This window comes from Pteronotus mesoamericanus, unplaced genomic scaffold (genome assembly GCF_021234165.1).
Source record: "Pteronotus mesoamericanus isolate MK-2021 breed Mesoamerican mustached bat unplaced genomic scaffold, CSHL_Meso_final contig_20, whole genome shotgun sequence".
Taxonomy (NCBI): domain Eukaryota; kingdom Metazoa; phylum Chordata; class Mammalia; order Chiroptera; family Mormoopidae; genus Pteronotus; species Pteronotus mesoamericanus.
In genome coordinates, this window is record NW_026555085.1 from 12,319,106 (window position 1) to 12,336,532 (window position 17,427).

The window sequence follows — 17,427 nt, forward strand, 5'->3', positions numbered from 1 at the left end:
AACCCTCGTCAGAGGCCGCTGACTCCCTCAGCATTTTCAATGTGGATCGCTCCTTGGTCTCAAGGAGACTCTGAAAGCAAATTAAACCTGGGACCAAAGTCTGACAGTGTCCAAACATCTTTGATCAATCTTAGGCCTGGAGAGTTAGAGCCGCAGAACAAACCCCAGGCAGCACCAAGAGTCTTACTTTCTCCACACTGGAAACTCAGGATGATAGTGAAATCATTCTCTCCTTCAACTAAAAAAAAAGTGTCCTTTCTCTCTTTTTCCTGAAGGAACTGAAAACTTCTGTTGCATTTGCTAGCTCAGGAAGATGGGCTGTCTCGAAGAATCTTCTTTAGAGGCATTCCAGTAACATTGCTTTGGAGGATGGGTATCTGGGGATAGAAACAGGAAGACGCTCCCAGGGGACTCTGGCCTCCACTGCAGACACTTAGCGTTGTCCATGGCAGCTGACATGGCCACCTGTGTGAGCAGCCCTGCGCCACCAAGAGGTGAGGCCTGGTCTCCAAAGGGCAGCGTCCTGTCTGGTTGCTGCCCCTTCTCCGCAGAAGGGCAGCCATCCACCCAGTGCTTCCACGGACAGCCAGAGGAGCTCACGCATCCTTTCAGAGTGGGATGTGGCTGGAACATGCCAATGTCTTGACTTCCTCAGGCCATGGCTCGCTCCTGGCTAAGTGAGGGCATGTGAATGAGACAGAAGAACAGGCCTCGAACCACATTTTTGGTGGCGGGAAATAATCCCGTCTTTATGTTCTCTCGCCCCATGATTGAAGAATTCCTCTTTTGAGCCCTCACTGCTTTGGAGAGCCCAATACTCTTAGAAGAATATCACTGTTCCCCACCTTCCACCATTAAACAAACAAAATGGCTGCCCTGTCAACCTTGGCATTTTTTTTTTTTAAATGACAACATTGCCCATACATTTTTTTCAGACTCCTGTGCTTATGCACCTAGTGACGCTTTGGGTATAGAATGAAGCGGCTTGGAGCTCATAATGGCAAACTCATCAAAGGGAAGTAGCCCTCAGGTGTGGCCAGTAGCCTTGGGGTGGAAATGAACTCAGGTGCCATGAGAGAGATGGGTTATGGGCATAGTCGTCATCCAAGGGGCCATCAAGAGGGCCTATGCGACAGCAGTGGGCCTGAGGGGGGCTCATTCACTCACATTTTGAGTCAGTTCTTCAACAAGTGTTAGCCAAATACTTGTAGGGACCCTAAACTTTCAGTCCCACCATCAAGGAGAGTCTCTGTAAGACAGCCACCCTCCCTGGGGGATTGAGATTGGATGAGGGGAGTGCCACATTCCTTGTAGTCCCCTACTTCCCATTGTTCAGGAGGGCAGGGACCCTGGGGCCTTCAGCCAGCCTCTGGAGCCTGGCCCGCGCCTGCGCCCTCGGCTTCCACCTGGTTACTTTTGCCGAGCCTTTTCAAGCTCTCCAGGAAGGCCTTCCAGGTCTCCGGCACACTCTTTTCCAGCAGCCAGCCCTCACTCTCGCACTCGGGCTCCTCAGGGTTGGACACGCTTTCCAGTGCCGTGTGTAGGTAGCGCAGCCCAATTGTGATGGTCACCTGGAGGGAGGAGAGGAGACTTAGAGGAGATCTGGGAGAAGTAGCTGGGGGACGGAGCTCTCAGGAAATCATGGGAGCCACAGGCCTGTTCATTGCTTCAAATGAGGCGGGCTCTGGTGAGTCTGGTTGGGGAGGACCTGTCTACCTCAGCCTGGCCTGGGCACTCAAGACAGCTGCCCTCATCCAGCCTCATCTACCCCTCTCTCCCTTTCTGGCCACACTCTGCTTCTTGGGATCCTGCCACAGCCCAGCCTTTCTCTTCCCCAGCTGGTACCATGTGCTGTTTTCTACGCCTGGAACATTGTTCCTCTCCACATTCACCTGTTAATCCAGCTTCAGTTCTTGGTGCATGTCCCTGCTCTTCATTCCCCTTCCCCTTCCTCTCAGGTCTCTCCTGTCCTGGGGGCATTAGTCCTGGGCTCCTTCTCCCTGTGCCCCCGTCCTGATCCTAGCACATTGTTTGGCACATACTGGGTATTCACTGTCTGCTGGAAGGAATTAAACAGTGACCTCCTTTTCTGCAAACAGTATACTATGTGGTTTCCTCTACTTCTGTTACCTTCAGTGATATGAGAGTGAGTGGGTGATTTATTTGGATTTTTTCGCTAGCAGTCACTGGGGCAGACTGTGGTGCCAAAATGCCTGGGTTCACATCCCAGCTCTGGCACTTAGCCAGCCATGTGACAAAGAAACCTCTCTTTACTTATCTGGTTTGCAAACTTTTAGGTGAAATGTTGCCTGCCTCACATGTGTGCTGTGATGCTTCAGACTGTGCAGAGCGTGGCACCTGCTATAGTGAGGATGAATAGAAGTGTCAACTGTACCAGTTACTAGTTAGCATGGTAAGTATTGTTTTCAGTTCCCTAATAATGTATTGGGTTAGCCGCTTGTTTCTACCTTAGACTTCTGTTTGCTGTCTTGCGCCTCTCCTTTTAGGGTATAGCAAACCCTGTGAAAGGGCTGGCCCTGCCACTGGAGACCGCCCCCCCCCCCCCCCCCCCCCGAGGGCAGGGTTGACCCTGACGCACCTTGTTCGCCCAGTATCCCAGCCCCTGGAACAGCAACGGCTGGTGGTAGGGCTGCATCTCTTGAATGAATGCTCTGGGGGCATTTTATAATTATGATAGGAGGCGGTAACAGTAACTAATAGAGTTTTAGGTTTTTCTTATTGGTATCATCAATTAAAAGTTTAACATTTTGGGTTTTTTTTTTTAATCCTCACCCAAGGATATGTTTTTTATTGGTTTTATAGAGGTGGGAGGGAGAGAGAGAAGAACATTGATATGACAGAGAAATGTTGATTGGTTGCTTCCCATAGAAGCTCCGACTAGGGATTGAACCTGCAACCCAGGTATGTGCCCTGAGCAGGGATCGAACCCACAACCTTTTGGTACACAAGATGACACTTTAACCAACTGAGCCATCTGGCCGGGGCAAAAGTTTAATATTTTTAACAGTGGAAAAACTTACCTCTTCCTGGAAGTCCTTCTGGTGTGCATGTACCCACTGTGATCCCCTCCTGCCTTCCTAAAGGAGGCCCACAGCTGCAACGAGTGTTGTACTTGGTAATTGTTCTCCTTTGGGTTCATGAGTTAGATGTCATCTCCTAACTGGATTGTGAAGCCCTGGAGGACAAGGCTCAGGGCAGAATTCTGTCTTAGCCCAGCCACCTTCGTGCCCATCACAAAACTCTGCCCACTAAAGGCCTCCAGTTAAAGTCAGGGCATTCAAGCTTCCTGTTCACAGTGAGCTGGCTCTCACCTTATGCAGTATCTAGATAAAGTAAAGGTGGGTACCCTGGGAGGCAGCTAGTGAGACTCCAACCTTCTCGCAGTAAGCTTCTCTCCTCATTCTGCGCACTCATTCCCAAGACTTTGCCTCAACATTAAAAGAAGCCCTCCCTCCCCACCCCACCCTGAGGAGGTGTAGGCCTTCTAGTGGGAGGTGGTGAGTTAGAAGTGGGGTGTCTCAGCCAAGGGCACAGCTACATGAGAATTTCCATCGCACTAAGAGACTTACTTACTGGAACCTTTCAGCGAACCTTCTCTGATGGAAAGTTTCCACACCTAATGTTTCTGATTTTGTACATTTTGAATTTGGAATCTGGATATTCTGCTCTCAGCTCAAAGCAGGAGCCGAATCACCCCATGCCACCTTGGTCTACCACTCACTAACCCACGCTCTTGTTCAGCACCCAGGACAGCGCCCAGAGCAAGCTAGGTTTGCAAAATCTCTTCAATAAATGAATTGAGCATTCACTGAGGTCTTGCTACATTCTTAGCCCTGCAACTACAGAGAGGAGTTAAGCTTTACAGCTGAGATGAGATGAAGCCACAAATAATTAAAATAACAGGTAAATGGAAGCTGACATCTCCAGGGAAGCACGAATCCAAATAGATCCCATTTACTGAATGTTCGCCCATACCTGTAATCTGTTGTCTCCCAGTCGTCCCAAAGCTAAGTGCTGTCAACCCCCAATAACAGAGAGGTTAAATAACCTTCCAAGATTTCAGATCAACAAGTGGAGGCACTGGATGAACCTCCAAAATGTACAAAATGAAACAGCCAGACACAAAAGGTCACATGGTATATGGGGGTCTGTCCAGAAAAAGTCCAACCATTTGTTAATATAATGAGAACAGTTTGCATGACATAAGTGTAACCAGGCAGCCAGGGAGACCAGACTGGAATGCGCATGTGTGAACAATGACAACTTCACTGTACTAGTCAGTGGGGGCAGTTGATGCTATTGAGTGATCCTGTGTACTGTCTGGCCGTCACATTCAAAATGACTGAAGGAGTAGAGCAATGAATCTGCATCAAATTTTGCAATAAGTTTGAAAATTTCTCTGCAAAAACTACTCAGATGATTCAGAAGGCCACAGCTATGGGCAGCTGGTGATTGGCAGCTTCATCACAACAGTGTGCCCACTCATGCATCACAAAAGATCTTGTGCAGATCTTCTTGGCCAAACATCAAATCACCCAGGTGACTCAGCCCCGCTACAGCCCAGATTTGGCACCCTGTGACTTCTGGCTTTTCCCAAAACTAAAATCACCTTGGAAAGGGAAGAAATTTCAGACCGTTGATGAGATTCACGAAAATATGACAGGGCAGCTGATGGCATTTGGGAGAACTGAGGTCCCAAGGTGCCAACTTTGAAGGGGACTAAGGTGTCATTGTCCTATGTACAATGTCTCTTGTATCTTCTATCATGTTCAATAAATGTCTCTTTTTCATAGTACATGGCTGGATACTTTCTGGACAGGCCTCGTATGATTCCAGTTATATGAAATTTGAGAATAGGTAAATGCACAAGGACAGACCACAAATTGGAAGCTGTGAGGGTCTGGGGGAAGGGGGAGTGACTGCTTAAGGGGTATGAGGTTTTCTTTGGAGTGATGGAGGTATTTGGGAACTAGATAGAGGTGGTGGTTGCACAACATTGTGAATGTACTATATGCCACTGAATTGTTCACCTCAAAATGGTTAATTTTATATCCTATGAATTTCACCTCAATGAATTGTTTTTTAAGATATTTTTTATTTTTAGAGAGAGGGGAAGGGAGAAAGAAAGAGAGGGAGAGAAACATTATTGTGTGGCAGAAATATCAATTGGCTGCCTCTCTCACGGCCCCAACCAGGGACCTGGCCTGCAACCCAGGCATGTGCCCTGACCAGGAATCAAACCAGTGACCTTTCAGTTCACAGGCCAGCACTCAGTCCACGGAGCCCCACCAGCCAGGGCTCGAATTATTATTTTTTAAGTAATAGGACCTAAATAAACAAAAAGAAAGTAGAGGGGCTAGAGTTTAAGCCTGGGCCTTCATGACCCATGTCCAGGCAAGAGGGCTGCTTCCAAGAAGGGGAGGCCTGTGCTCCTGGCCGGTTTATCGTCTGTCTCAACCCTCTAGAATGTAAGGTTCAGGAAGGCAGGGGCATTGCTTCTTTAGGGTCACTGCCCTGTCTTCAGTGCCTCAAACAGTGACTGGCACATAGTAAGTGCACAGCAAATATTATTCAGAGAACACATGAATAATATTTCCACTAGTTTAAATCCAAATGGAGCGAGTGGCTCTTCCTTCCCCTGCCACTCACCCCGGGCCAGGAGCCTACCTCAAAGAGCCAGACAAGGAGCGTGACAGCACCCATGGAGTTCATGAGGCTGCTGTAGTAGCTCAGCAGGGCGGCCCTGCAGCCTCGCACCCACAAGTTGAGTTCCTCTGTCTGGTGGTCATAGCTGTAGTGTGCTGAGTTGTTGGTGAGCTGGTACTGGATGCAGGGCCGCGGTGAGCTGGGGTTGCAGCAGCTGAAGGGGACACCATCCACCAGGTACCGCCCATCCACGTTGCTCTTGATGCGACTGGAAGGAAAACAAACAGCTTGAGGGGGGCTTCTCAGACTTTTCACCAGGTACCAGTGCCTCCCATCCCCCCTCTACACTGTTCATTCATTCATGTGTTCTCTGAATAATATTTGCTGTGCACTTGCTGTGCCAGTCACTGTTTGAGGCACTGAAGATAGAGCAGTGACCCTAGAGAAGCAATGCTCCTGCCCTCCTGGACCCTGTATTCTAGAGGGTTGAGATAGATGACAAACCAGGAAGCCAGTAAATAGGGGATGTGGAGGTCATCCGACCTCCCTGGCGTGCAGCAATTCCTGACAACCATGGCAGGCTGGTAGGAGCAACAGGACAGGCAGTGGCCGTGGAACAAGACTCTGCCTAGTATTTGTGACCATCAGACTTTAGCCCCCAACCCCACCTCCACCTTCATCTCTCCTTTTCAAGTCACTTTCAAGACACCCTTCTACTCAATAGATGTTTCCAGGGCTGGTGCAGGGAATGAGGCTCGAGACAGGCACTGTTGTTGCCATCAGTTTGCTCACCATTCATGTGAACTCTGTCCAGGGGGGTGGGAGCTCCTTACCTAAAGGATGCAGCCCTCGTCACTTCTGAATTTCTGTATTTATGCCTGTATTCGGTTAGAGCACATTATATGTTCACGTGGGTTCAGAATTCAAAAGCAGGAGACATCTTTGCAATGAAAGGCCTCTCCTCCCCATCAGATGGGCTGCGTGTGTTCTGCCTGACCTGAGCAAGGTTATCCAGGCACCTTTATGTGTCAAAATTCATCGAGCTGCACACTTAAGATTTGCACATCTGATTGTGTACATATTATCTTAAATTTTAAAAAAAGGTTTATTTAAGTTGTATGTGAACAATGCATTCCATAAGAGCAGCAGACTTTTACAACACAAGAATAGAAAGCCTGTAATTGTTTAAAATATAAATTGTTTTCAACAGTGCGCATTGAAATAATTATACTCTAAAAGATGTTCGTGTTTAGCTTCTAAATAAAATCTCATGATTCTTTTGTTTACCAGTTTTTCTACATTTTAATTTATTAACTTGCTGTGAAAACACTTCTATTTCTAAGAGAAACTTCTAAGAGAAAAGAACTTATAGATCTATAAGTTCCAGAATGGAGACATAGCTACACTGTGCCAGAAACTGATGAGGGAAGACTTCCTTCCTGCATGCTCGTTTTATTCTGCTTTGTAGCATGTTACAGAGCCGGTGTGCGTGTTTTAGGTGCTGGTGACACATTTCACACCTGCTCTTAAAGACAGCAGTACTGAACTACTTCAGATTCAACTCTGACAGCGTATCCTAGTTGTGTTTACAGAACAACAATAACAACAAAATAGTAACTGTCACACAACCATTTTATTCTTGGTAAGAAAATGAACCTGCCCAACTGATGCACTGTTTCATGGAGTAAAGTCATCTTAACAAGAAGGAATTTGAATGATGGATTATTTTGTTACCGACTAGAAGAATTTTTGTCTTGAATTTGTTTCTTTAGAAATTCTACAAAAAAATCATTTCATGATGTCATGTGTTAATAAATGTTTGCTTTGTAAAATAATAAGTAAAATGGGCCTCTAGTCCCCCTACTATGGCCAGCTCGTCTGTCCTTCCAGAGAGGCTTCACGCAGGGACAGGCAAACACGGATTCTGCAAACCTTTTTATTCTTAGTGTTTGTTTGGGGTTTTTTTACCCAAGTGGCAGCATTATATACATACTGTTTGAAGCCTTCTTTTTTTCCCTTTCCAGTGTCTTCAGAGATGTTTTCTATCTCTCAGTGGGGAGTAGTCTCGGGTTTTCAATGAGCTGCATGGTGTGTCCATTGTGTGGATGTTCCCTGGGGTACTGGGCCGTTCCCCATGATGAACACTTGGGGTTTCCCAGCCTCCCGTTAATACAAATGTGGACATGGGTCACCTCGCACACTGTGACCCAACCTAGAGGGTAAATCCCTAGAAGAGGCATCCCTGCACTTAGAGGGCGGGCCCATCTGTGACGGCACCAGGCCCCTCCTGCATTTCTCCCCGGAGCTGTGCGGTCACACCCCGCCAGCCACGCGTGAGAGAGCTTGCCCCCACAGTCAGCCCCCACGGGTTTGATGATAGAAAAATGAAAGCTGACCCATGAACAATAGTATCTCAGGGTTTTAATTTCCACTTTTCTCTTTATGAGGGAAGTTGAGTATCTCTCGGGATGTTTAAGAGCCATCTGTGGTGCTCACTTCAGCAGCACACATACTAAAATTAGAACTATACTGAGATTAGCATGGCCCCTGTGCAAGGATACCACACAAATTCATGAAGTGTTCCATATTTTTACTTGATAAAACTTGAGACAATAAAAAAAATCCATTTATGATCCCTTTCCAGTGAACTGTCCTTTGCTGTCCAATATAATTAGCCTTACGGAAGCTCTGTGCAATGTGGCCTCCTTGGTTCCAGAACAGTCCTCGCCCGGGTTATGGTGATCACAGTTCTACACCAACATCCATTTCATGGAAAGGACCCACCACCCATAGAGTGGGTGGCCCTGACTGCACAGGCAGTCCCTGTGGGAAGAGCAGACTGCCTGGGTTTACTTCCGGTTCATCCCTCTGAACAAGTCCCTTAACCTCTCCAGACCTGAGCTTCCTCATCTGTAAAATGGAATTGACATAAGGATAATATGAAGAGATACATGTGAAATCCCTGCAAAGAGTGCTTGGTACATAGTAAGCAAGCAGTGAACACAAGGTCATGGGCCAAGGATGGGCGGGAATCAGAGGAAGAGACTTCACTTGCTTCCTGTGCTCTCAGGGAGTGGCTGTGACAACGTGACACATTACATTGCTGGGGACAGACACTTGAGTGTGTGGCATACATTCTGCCAACTGTGAAGAAGCTGTAAGAATGGCTCATCACCAGCTGCAATGGGGACTGTTAGACATTTGTTGGCCCACAGAAGCAGCTGCCACCGTTCTCACTCCAGCCCTACTGACTGCGCGTGAGCGGCATCTGCCCCGTTCTTTAGGGCCAGAACCCTCAGCACAACTGAGCAGACACTACCCTCTCAGGCCGAGACCAGCCCCAATACGACCTCCTCACGACCAGGGTATCCACCCTCCAGTGCTGGTCACCCCTCTTCCTGACTGGCAGGCTGCCCCTTGAGCCCACCCCCGGCAGTATAGTGTCCCAGCTGGGCCATTCCCAGTGCCCTCCGGGCACCTCACAGTTGTGATCTGCATTTCACTCATCCCTCCGCAGCTGTGTGAGGTGGAGGTAACCATACCCTGTCGGGGGGTGTAGGGAGGTTTAAATGAGAATGCAAGTAATGCACTTTGACCCAGACCCCAAAGAATGTTGGCGGCTTCTCCCCACTTACGGCCATCGGCCGTCTCCATGGGACCTTGCAAACCACCAGATTGTTCTGCAGAGCAGGAAGTGGGCCCAAAGCAGGGCAGGGCTTCGCCCAAAGCCACGCAGGAAGTGAGTGGAAGGACCAATCCAGGGCAGCTGGCCTCCCCTCCAGAGTTTCCTCAATGTCACTCAAACCTTTCCTGCCAGTTGGCTTTTCTAGTTAAACTTCCTAAGAAAGTGTGACTTCCCTCTCCTAATCCCTGTCCCAGCAGCTCTTTTGTATCCACCATGATCTAACCTTTAGCATCCCCAGGTGTCCCTAAGCTGGGGTAATGCCTGCAGACCTGCCTCATGTATCTGAAGTGAGGGCCAGGCCTGCAGTTCTGTGGGCTGAAGCCAGTAGAGGCTCTGATCTTTCTTCAGTCTGCAGGATGGCCTCCTGGACGGCCGTGTCTCCCCTCAGACCAGGCCTCCCTGGGGACAGGACCAGGTCTCCCCCTTCTTAGGTCCCCGCTTAACACCTTCAGGACTTTACATCTGTGCCTAACAGAAAAAGAAACACTAATACTATACTGCACTTGCAGTATGCCAGGTGCTCTCTGTGTATTATCCCATTTACTCTCCACCGCAGCCCTGTCAGATACTTATCTTGCCATTTCTCATGATGAGGTAAGAAGACTCGGGCTCTAGAGGTCGAGTCACCAAGGTTCCGCAGGTGTCTATAGCTAGTGTTCTGTTGGGATCTAACTCATTAACACTTACATTCCTGTCTCCCTCTTGTCCTCGGCTGTGCTCCTTTCCATGTGACTTTCCTTATTGATTCATTGATTCACTGACTAAATTGTGTTGGTTTTTCCAGGAAAACTCTGACATGATGATTGTCCCAAGTTGTGTGTGGCTCGGCCATGGGAGACAGGGTTAGCTCACAGGCTTTACCTTAATAAAGACCCTTACAAGCCCTGCTGAGCCTGAGCAGAGGAGATTTGCAGCCTGAGAACTACTCTGCTATAAATAGCCAGCTCTCTCCCTGAGGGGCAGTCTTTGCCTGGCTTTGTCTTAAGAGGCTGTGTGCGGCCTTAATCTGTGGTTGGAAACAGGGCAAGCACTGAGTCAACAAGACGATGCTTCTGGAGGGAGCAAAAACTAATTCCAGAGGTGTGACCCCAAGAAGTTCCAGACTGGGGGCCCAGGAGAGCCCCAACCCCCAGCCAGGCCTGCCTCCCCCGTGCTGACCCGGGCCCTTTCCTGAGGGGACACACGGCCCTGCCCTCAGGGAGCCCCAGTCTGAGGGGAGACGACTTGGCTCTGCCCTCAGGGAGTTTCTAGCCAAGGTTTAGACTTCTTGAGATGTTTGTAAATTGTTCAGATGAGTGAGCAGATGCCCATAGCCAGTGGGTTCCCTTGAAGGACAGTAAAGTGAGAGAGTTCAGTGCCAGCTCTTCCTTCAGTCTGAGGTCCCAGGCCAGGCCTTCCTGGCGGATAATTCCTGGTGTCCAGGCCTCTGAGCTCCTTCATGTCTGCCTCTCACCCCTAAACACTGAAGCTTTGCCCTTCTTGAAACTAGGAACCTATTAAAGGAATTGTTATAAACAGGCCGAAGACCTCATGTTCCTCCTGGTGTGACGTAGTGAGATGCCCAGAGCAGCCCCTTCAGCAGTGTTCTTGCCAAAACTAAACCTAAATCCAGTCACCCCTGGACCCTGACTGCTCTCTGTCTGGGGAACTGGGGCATAGAAAACAAGTTAGAAGACCCCTTGGCTCCATTTGCCCAACTCCTGAATGAGGGGAATTCTGCAGGACAAATGGCCTGGTTTCTCCAAGACACACACGGCATAAGAAAGGCAACTGTTACAGAGAAGAGACTTAGGAGACCAACCAACTGAGTGCAAAGTATGGGCTCTGTTTGCATCCTGATTTGAACAAACGAACTGGAAAAGACATTTTGAGACAATCAGAGAATATTGAACAGTCTGGGTATTAGATGCTATTATTGTTAATTTTATTGAAATGATTAATATTGTGCTCATGTTAAACAAAAACAAAAAAAACAAGTCACCCTTATAAAATGCCTCCTAAAGGCCCTGGCTGTGGCTCAGTTGGTTAGAGCATCGTCCATTACACCAAAAGCATCCCTGCGCAGGGCATATGCCTAGGTTTCAAGTTCAGGGTAACCAATTGATGTTTCTCACATCAATGTTTCTCTCTCTCCCTCACTACTCCTCACTTTGGAGTCAATAAGCGTATCCTCAGGTAAGTATGAAAGAAAAAGAAAGAAAGGGGGAAAAGAAAAAAAAAAAAGAAATGCCTCCTAAAACATTTGTAGGTAAAGGGAAACAATGTCCAAGATCTGTGTCGATGAAACAAGAAAGACAAAATGTTTGTATTTGTTGACGCTAGGTGATGGGGATTCATTATAATCTATTTCTGTGAATGCTTGAAATATTTTGTAATAAAAGTTGAAAATGCAAGAAATAAAGGCACTGGTTGAGAACTACAAATCCAGAAACCTAGTTCTGAAGACTCAGTTCCTAGACTCAGCTCCTCCCTCTGAGCCCCCCCAGCCCACAGTTATAACAGTGTGTCTGTCCCCCTCTCCCAGGCTGGGGAGGGCATGAGAAGGTAAACACAGAAGCCAAAGGTTAGAACCTCGCCCATTTGCCAGAGGCCACGGGGAGCCTGTGTCTGGTGTCTGTGGGGCTGCCTCCTGATTATCTGAGACCCTCACACAGAAGTGCTGGAATCCAGTCTTAACCCACAGATGTCCCTCTGAGCCTGCATTATCTCTGCCAACACCGTCCACTGTTCCTCTGGAGAAGAAAGTGGAGAACCAGGCAGAGAAGGGCAGGGAGATGCAGGATAGTGAGACACTGTCCCCACCCCCACCTCTCAAAGTGGTCTGGAGAATTAGAAGTTTCAGTCAGAAAACAAAGATTTGTTTACCACCGAATCCGTACAAAGGCACACTTTAACACCGCTGGAAAGGAGATGCAGGAGAGTGGCAGGGGCAGGACTAACACCTGGCACTCCGGACAGCGGGGTATTTATTACTCAGACCTAAAAAGGAGGGAAGTTCTGACACGTGCTGCAACACAGGGGAACTTGGAAAGCATTATGCAAAGTGAAAGAAGCCAGACCCAAAAGGACAAATAATATATGATTCCATTCAAATGAGATGTCCAGACCAGGGAAGGCTCTAGAGACAGAAAGGAGATTAGGGGTTCCGCAGGGCAGGGCTATCAGAGGCTGGGGAGGGAAAGCCAAAGGCTATGGGGTTTCTCTTCAGAGTGATGAAGGTGTTCTAAAATTGGCTGTGGTATTGGTTACACAACTTTGTGAATATACCAGAAACTATTCAATTGCCCACTTTAAATGGTGAGTTGTATGTTGTGTGAATTATATTTCAATAAAGCTGCTTTAAAAAAAAAATTCAACCCCCCCCCCCCCATTCCTGCTGGTGAGTTTAATCATGTCCCTTAATCTCTCTGTGGCTTAGATTTCTCATCCATAAAATAAAGATGACAACACCTAAAAAAAATTACACGCTGCCACCCCCCACCCCCACCCCCAGGAGAAGTTTTGTACAGAAAAAAATGAGGACATTTTTCCCTCCCAAACCACCTGGTAACCTAGTGATGGGCAGGCTGGAGATGAAGTGCCACCATACAGCTACTTGCCTGGGACAGAGCCACCAGAAAGCTTGTAAACTCTTGTAGAAGTCTCTAATTGTTCCTATTTGATCTCATTGTTTAGATCAGGAGGCTTCAGAAACACCTTCATCTTAAAGATTCTCCTAAGAAATCTCGAAAACTCAGCCAACTCCTCCTGCCATGCTTGCTGAGGCGACAAGCTCATGGCAGGGAGGGGGTGAGCACTGGGTGGCGCTGGGGAGCCCAGCAGGAACCCAGCTCCTCCTCCTGGAAGCTGGGCTGGAAATGCTGGAGGGCGAGCACCTCAGCTTTCTCTCGCCCAGTCCAACGAGGGCACCAGACACGGCCCACACCTGATGCACCAGAGAACCTGGATGCATTTTTTCCAAACTTCTCATCCTTTGAGCAGCTCACTGCTCCGGGGACCACCTCCCAGAGTCCTCCGGGTCAAGGCTTTTTCCTGCTCATCCAAATTTGGTAGGAAGAAGAAAAAGGGAGAAGAAAGAGAATTCCTTTTTAAAGAGATCTTGGTGAAAAATAACACTGTTCCTTTGCCCTCCCCGCAGTGAGGCCCCAGCCCAGCTTCTCTGTGCCTCTGTTTCCTCAGAATTATAGCCCAGAAGATGCTGCAGAGAAAAGCCAGCAATAATTAAGGACAACTTAAATGCCTGCCTGTGTCCACTTGTTCAGTGGAATATTATGCAACCATTAAGCATAATCATTTTAGACATATTCTCTATGATATCACTCATATATGGAATCTAAAACCCGAATGCATAGAAACAGACTAGAATGGTGGTCTCCGGGGCCAGGGGAAAAGGGTAGATGCTGGTCGAAGTACACAAACTGATGTTCAGCATAGCGGCTATAGTTAACAAGGCTGTGTGATAGACCTGACAACTGCTAAGAGAGTAGATCTTACATGTCCACTTCAGAAAAGAAATGCTAATCATATGACATAATGAAGGTGCTGGCTAAGGTTAGGGTGATAATCATTTTGCAATATATAAATATATTGAATCAACACAAAGTACACCTTAAACTTGCACGATGTTATTTGTCAAATATATCTCAACGATGCTGGGAAAAAAATTATCTTTTTGAACATTATGTAAATGTTATACTATCAAATTACAAAATGGGGCACTCAGTTGTGTTTATACCATGGTTACACTATGTATGTTATTAAGTAGATGTTAACAAGGCTAGAATGAAATGTGAAAAACATTCAAGCGAGTCATGTTTAGTTGTGGATGAGAATCTGACTTGAATTCTTTTCCTGTTTTTGTTTCTTTTAATGTTGTCACAAATTCGTGTGTGTGTGTGTGTGTGTGTGTGTGTGTGTGTGTGTAACAGAGACACTTTTTTCTAAATCAGTAGAGTTAGGATATTTTCACATGTTTGCCTGAAAATTTGGATATGCTGACCACCGGGATTGTAACAACCTGAAGATTTCCTTTGCTCTGGGACAAAAGGGGATTGCAGATTACAGAGAGATTTTATAGTCTCTCTAAGGACTGGCCCTGTGCAGAAGGCAATCAAGGAAAATGGCAGGAAAAGACAAAAAGCCCCTTATCTGCTCACAAAGACTGGCTCTAGAATCAGCACCCCCCTCCCCTGCCCCCATCCCCAGGAATTCTGCTTGTCTCTCTGGCTTCACACCCTCCTGGGGAAACATATAGATCAGGCCTTCTTGTGCTCTTTCTGCATGTCACCTGGAAGGGCAGAGCAGTTTACAAATGTCTCCTTGACTGGGGATTTATAGCAGCGATCCCCACCCACAGAGAAAATAAAATCCCAGCCCTGGCCGGGTAGCTCAGTCCCAGTAAGCCAAGGCTGAAGTCAGGGCACATACAAGAATCAGCCACTGAATGAACACATAAGTGGAACAACAGATCGACATTTTGCTCTCTCATAAGTAAATAAAAAAAGAAAGAAAGAAAAGAATATCCCAGCAGTGACCTTCACCCTGACTTCTGTTGCCTGAGGCGCAGCCTTCCGGACTTGCTGGTGGTAGCATCTGGACTTCAGCCGCGCCTGCTGCCAGTGTGCCCAACACCCTGCCTGCAAGCCCTCTAGGGCTCGCCAGCCTTACTCACAGGAAAGCTCACCTGGATGATCAACTGAACCTCTCGGGGAACAGGTAGGGTTAGATAGAAAGAAGAGGCTCTGAGTAGGCTGCCCTGTCCCTGGAAAATGACACGAGACCCGTGGTGGTGGCTGCCTGGGAGAGCCGTGTGCTGGCATCTGCGCGCGTGCTGAGTCCCTAGCTCGGGGGGGTGAGATCCTCTTTCTCACCACTTCCAACATCCCACCCCAGGACTTTATATTTACACGTGCCAAGAATACTACAGAAACACTGAATAGTGTTGCACTACTATGATTTAAGAAGTAAACAATTAATGAGCAGCTGCTGTATGCCAGGCTCTACGCAGGACTAGGAAGTGACCCCAAGATTATTTCAGTGTCTTTGTTTAAAAGGCGAGTGAGCGAGGATCCGGGGGCAAGTCACTTATCCACAGTCACCAGCTAATTAACAACAGAGTCAAAACCACAGCCTAGACCTCCTGACTGCCCTGTCCCCGGCTCTTTCCACCACACCAAAGGACAGACAGTTTGAGAGTAGATGCTCAGGATCCAAAGGTTGGAAAACAAAGGAACTAACGAGGAAGTTTAAGCTTCTGGGACTGAATCCCTGTACGCTGAGTGAATGAGACAAGTAAGTTAGCCAAGTAACATCTCAGCATATGTGCTCTATGAACGCCCAGTTTCTACTGTATGAAGCAGACACACATTCCTGGCTGGGTCTTCCTCCCTGGGAACTCCTATCCCATCAGCCTATATAACTTGACACCTTCCTCCCACCATAGCCAGACATTAGGCTGAGCCATATGAAGCTGCCATCTTTATAGGTCAAAAATGTGGGAATATCAGCAATCCCATATGGTCCAACCAAATACAGCCTCATATGCACATTAATAACTTGAATACACGGAGCACCCAAAGGGGAGGAAAAACCACTGGGATTCCATTCCCCACATAGATGGCTCTGGTCCCAGGTCTAGAGACCACTCACTCTTTGACTTCTTTGGAGGAAAAGTCCAGGTAGCGATTGCTGATCCACTGAATCTCAAACCAGTCCCGAAAGCCGTTGTTTCCACAGCATTTGAACTCAATCTGCAGCATGTCGATGGTCTTCTTCATGAAACACCTGCCGGGGGTGTCTGTGTCCCGGTAGTACTTCATGCCGTCCTTGAGCCCATGGGCCAGGGTACTCTCCAGGGAGCCTCGCATGAGGAAGCAGCAGAGGGCCACCAGGAAGAGGACACTGTTGAAAAGGATGCAGACGACCAGGTATGGCTTCAGCCAGGGCTTCCACTTGGCATACTTGGCAGGGTCCAGGGCATCATAGCAGATCTTGCCAGCCAGTGAGTTGAAGACACAGGACAGTACCCCCACTCCTATCAAGGAGTTGGGCACAAAATGGCTCTCTGAATTACTCATCACATCGCTCCTCTTCCGAAGTTCGATCTTCAGGAACAGCCCTAGGCTGAAGATGACTATGCCGGCCAACACGGAGAGCCAGTTCATGAGCCAGAGCCCTTGGGCCAACTTGATCCGCTTCTTCTGGTCAAATTTGATTTTCAGCAGCACCATGCTTGCAGGGTGCTGTCTGGGCAGCACAGCCCAGCTGCCTCTTATGACCTCGATGAACTCAGGGCTTGAAGACTCAGGGCCTTGGGAAGGGTGCAGACAGTCGGAGTTGCAGGGAGCTGTTCTGGGGGCTGCCCATGTTGACCCTCTAGCCTGGGACCCTCATGAACTCAGTAGTCATAGTTCATGAACGGGCCAGTCCTTGGTGTCGTTCCTGTAGCTCCCTTCTCAGCCAAGAAGGGACAGCCTGAAGGCAACAGATTAAAAGTGGGATCCACAAGACACCTCGTTAATCTCTTCAGCCAGGTTTATCCCATTAGATAAACCATGCCTGCTTCAAAACATGCTCAAAAGGAGCTTCCAGGAACGTACTGGAGCAGAGAGCTAAGGATGCAGCTTGGAGAATCGGGAGAGGACAAGACTGGCCAGAGCAATGGGTTGGGCCTGAGGTCTGGTTCAGACCACATGTCTCCCCAGAAGCACATTTCCAGGCCAAAATATAAAACTCCTTCAAAATTTAAAACTTTCTATGGACAAATAACATCATTATTCAGATTGAAAAATGACAGATTATGAGGAAACATTTGCAACACATCAACAGCAACCAAAAAAAAGAACGAATAAGCAAGTTTTTTTTTTAAACTCTCACAATTCCACAATCAAAAGATTAACAATCAACTGGAAAAACAGGCCAAAGGACAAAAGCAAATGAATTATAATAAGGGAACTTGAAAAGTCCAACAATCTGGAGAAGATGTTTAATCTGAGTAGAAAACAGGGAAATAAAAATTAAAACAATAATAAGCCCTCTCCCTCCCAGGAGTACGCCCACACCTTCCCCTTCTCCCC

The 17,427-nt window shown here is 47.7% G+C and overlaps 1 protein-coding gene and 1 non-coding gene across 2 annotated transcripts; one reads left to right on the forward strand and one right to left on the reverse strand.

The window, feature by feature from the left end:
- Window positions 1–1,358: 1,358 nt before the first annotated feature.
- On the reverse strand, window positions 1,359–16,581 carry PRPH2 (peripherin 2). The gene is made up of 3 exons (XM_054568761.1): window positions 16,001–16,581; window positions 5,689–5,935; window positions 1,359–1,571 (listed from the first exon to the last, which is right to left on the reverse strand). The coding sequence occupies exons 1-3, from the start codon at window positions 16,579–16,581 to the stop codon at window positions 1,359–1,361; spliced, it is 1,041 nt and encodes a 346-aa protein (XP_054424736.1).
- Window positions 8,156–8,259, forward strand: LOC129067980 (U6 spliceosomal RNA). The gene has a single exon (XR_008528804.1). It is a non-coding gene; the product is annotated as a U6 spliceosomal RNA (small nuclear RNA).
- Window positions 16,582–17,427: the final 846 nt, after the last annotated feature.

Bases quoted from the DNA above. Each gene is read 5' to 3' on its own strand.
- PRPH2 (XM_054568761.1), bottom strand. From the start codon at position 16,581: ATGGTGCTGCTGAAAATCAAATTTGACCAGAAGAAGCGGATCAAGTTG. The intron at 5,936-16,000 runs GTGAGTGGTCTC...TTTTCCTTCCAG, and splicing joins TCCTCCAAAGAAGTCAAAGA to TCGCATCAAGAGCAACGTGG. The intron at 1,572-5,688 runs GTAGGCTCCTGG...TCCTCCCTCCAG, and splicing joins TCCTTGTCTGGCTCTTTGAG to GTGACCATCACAATTGGGCT.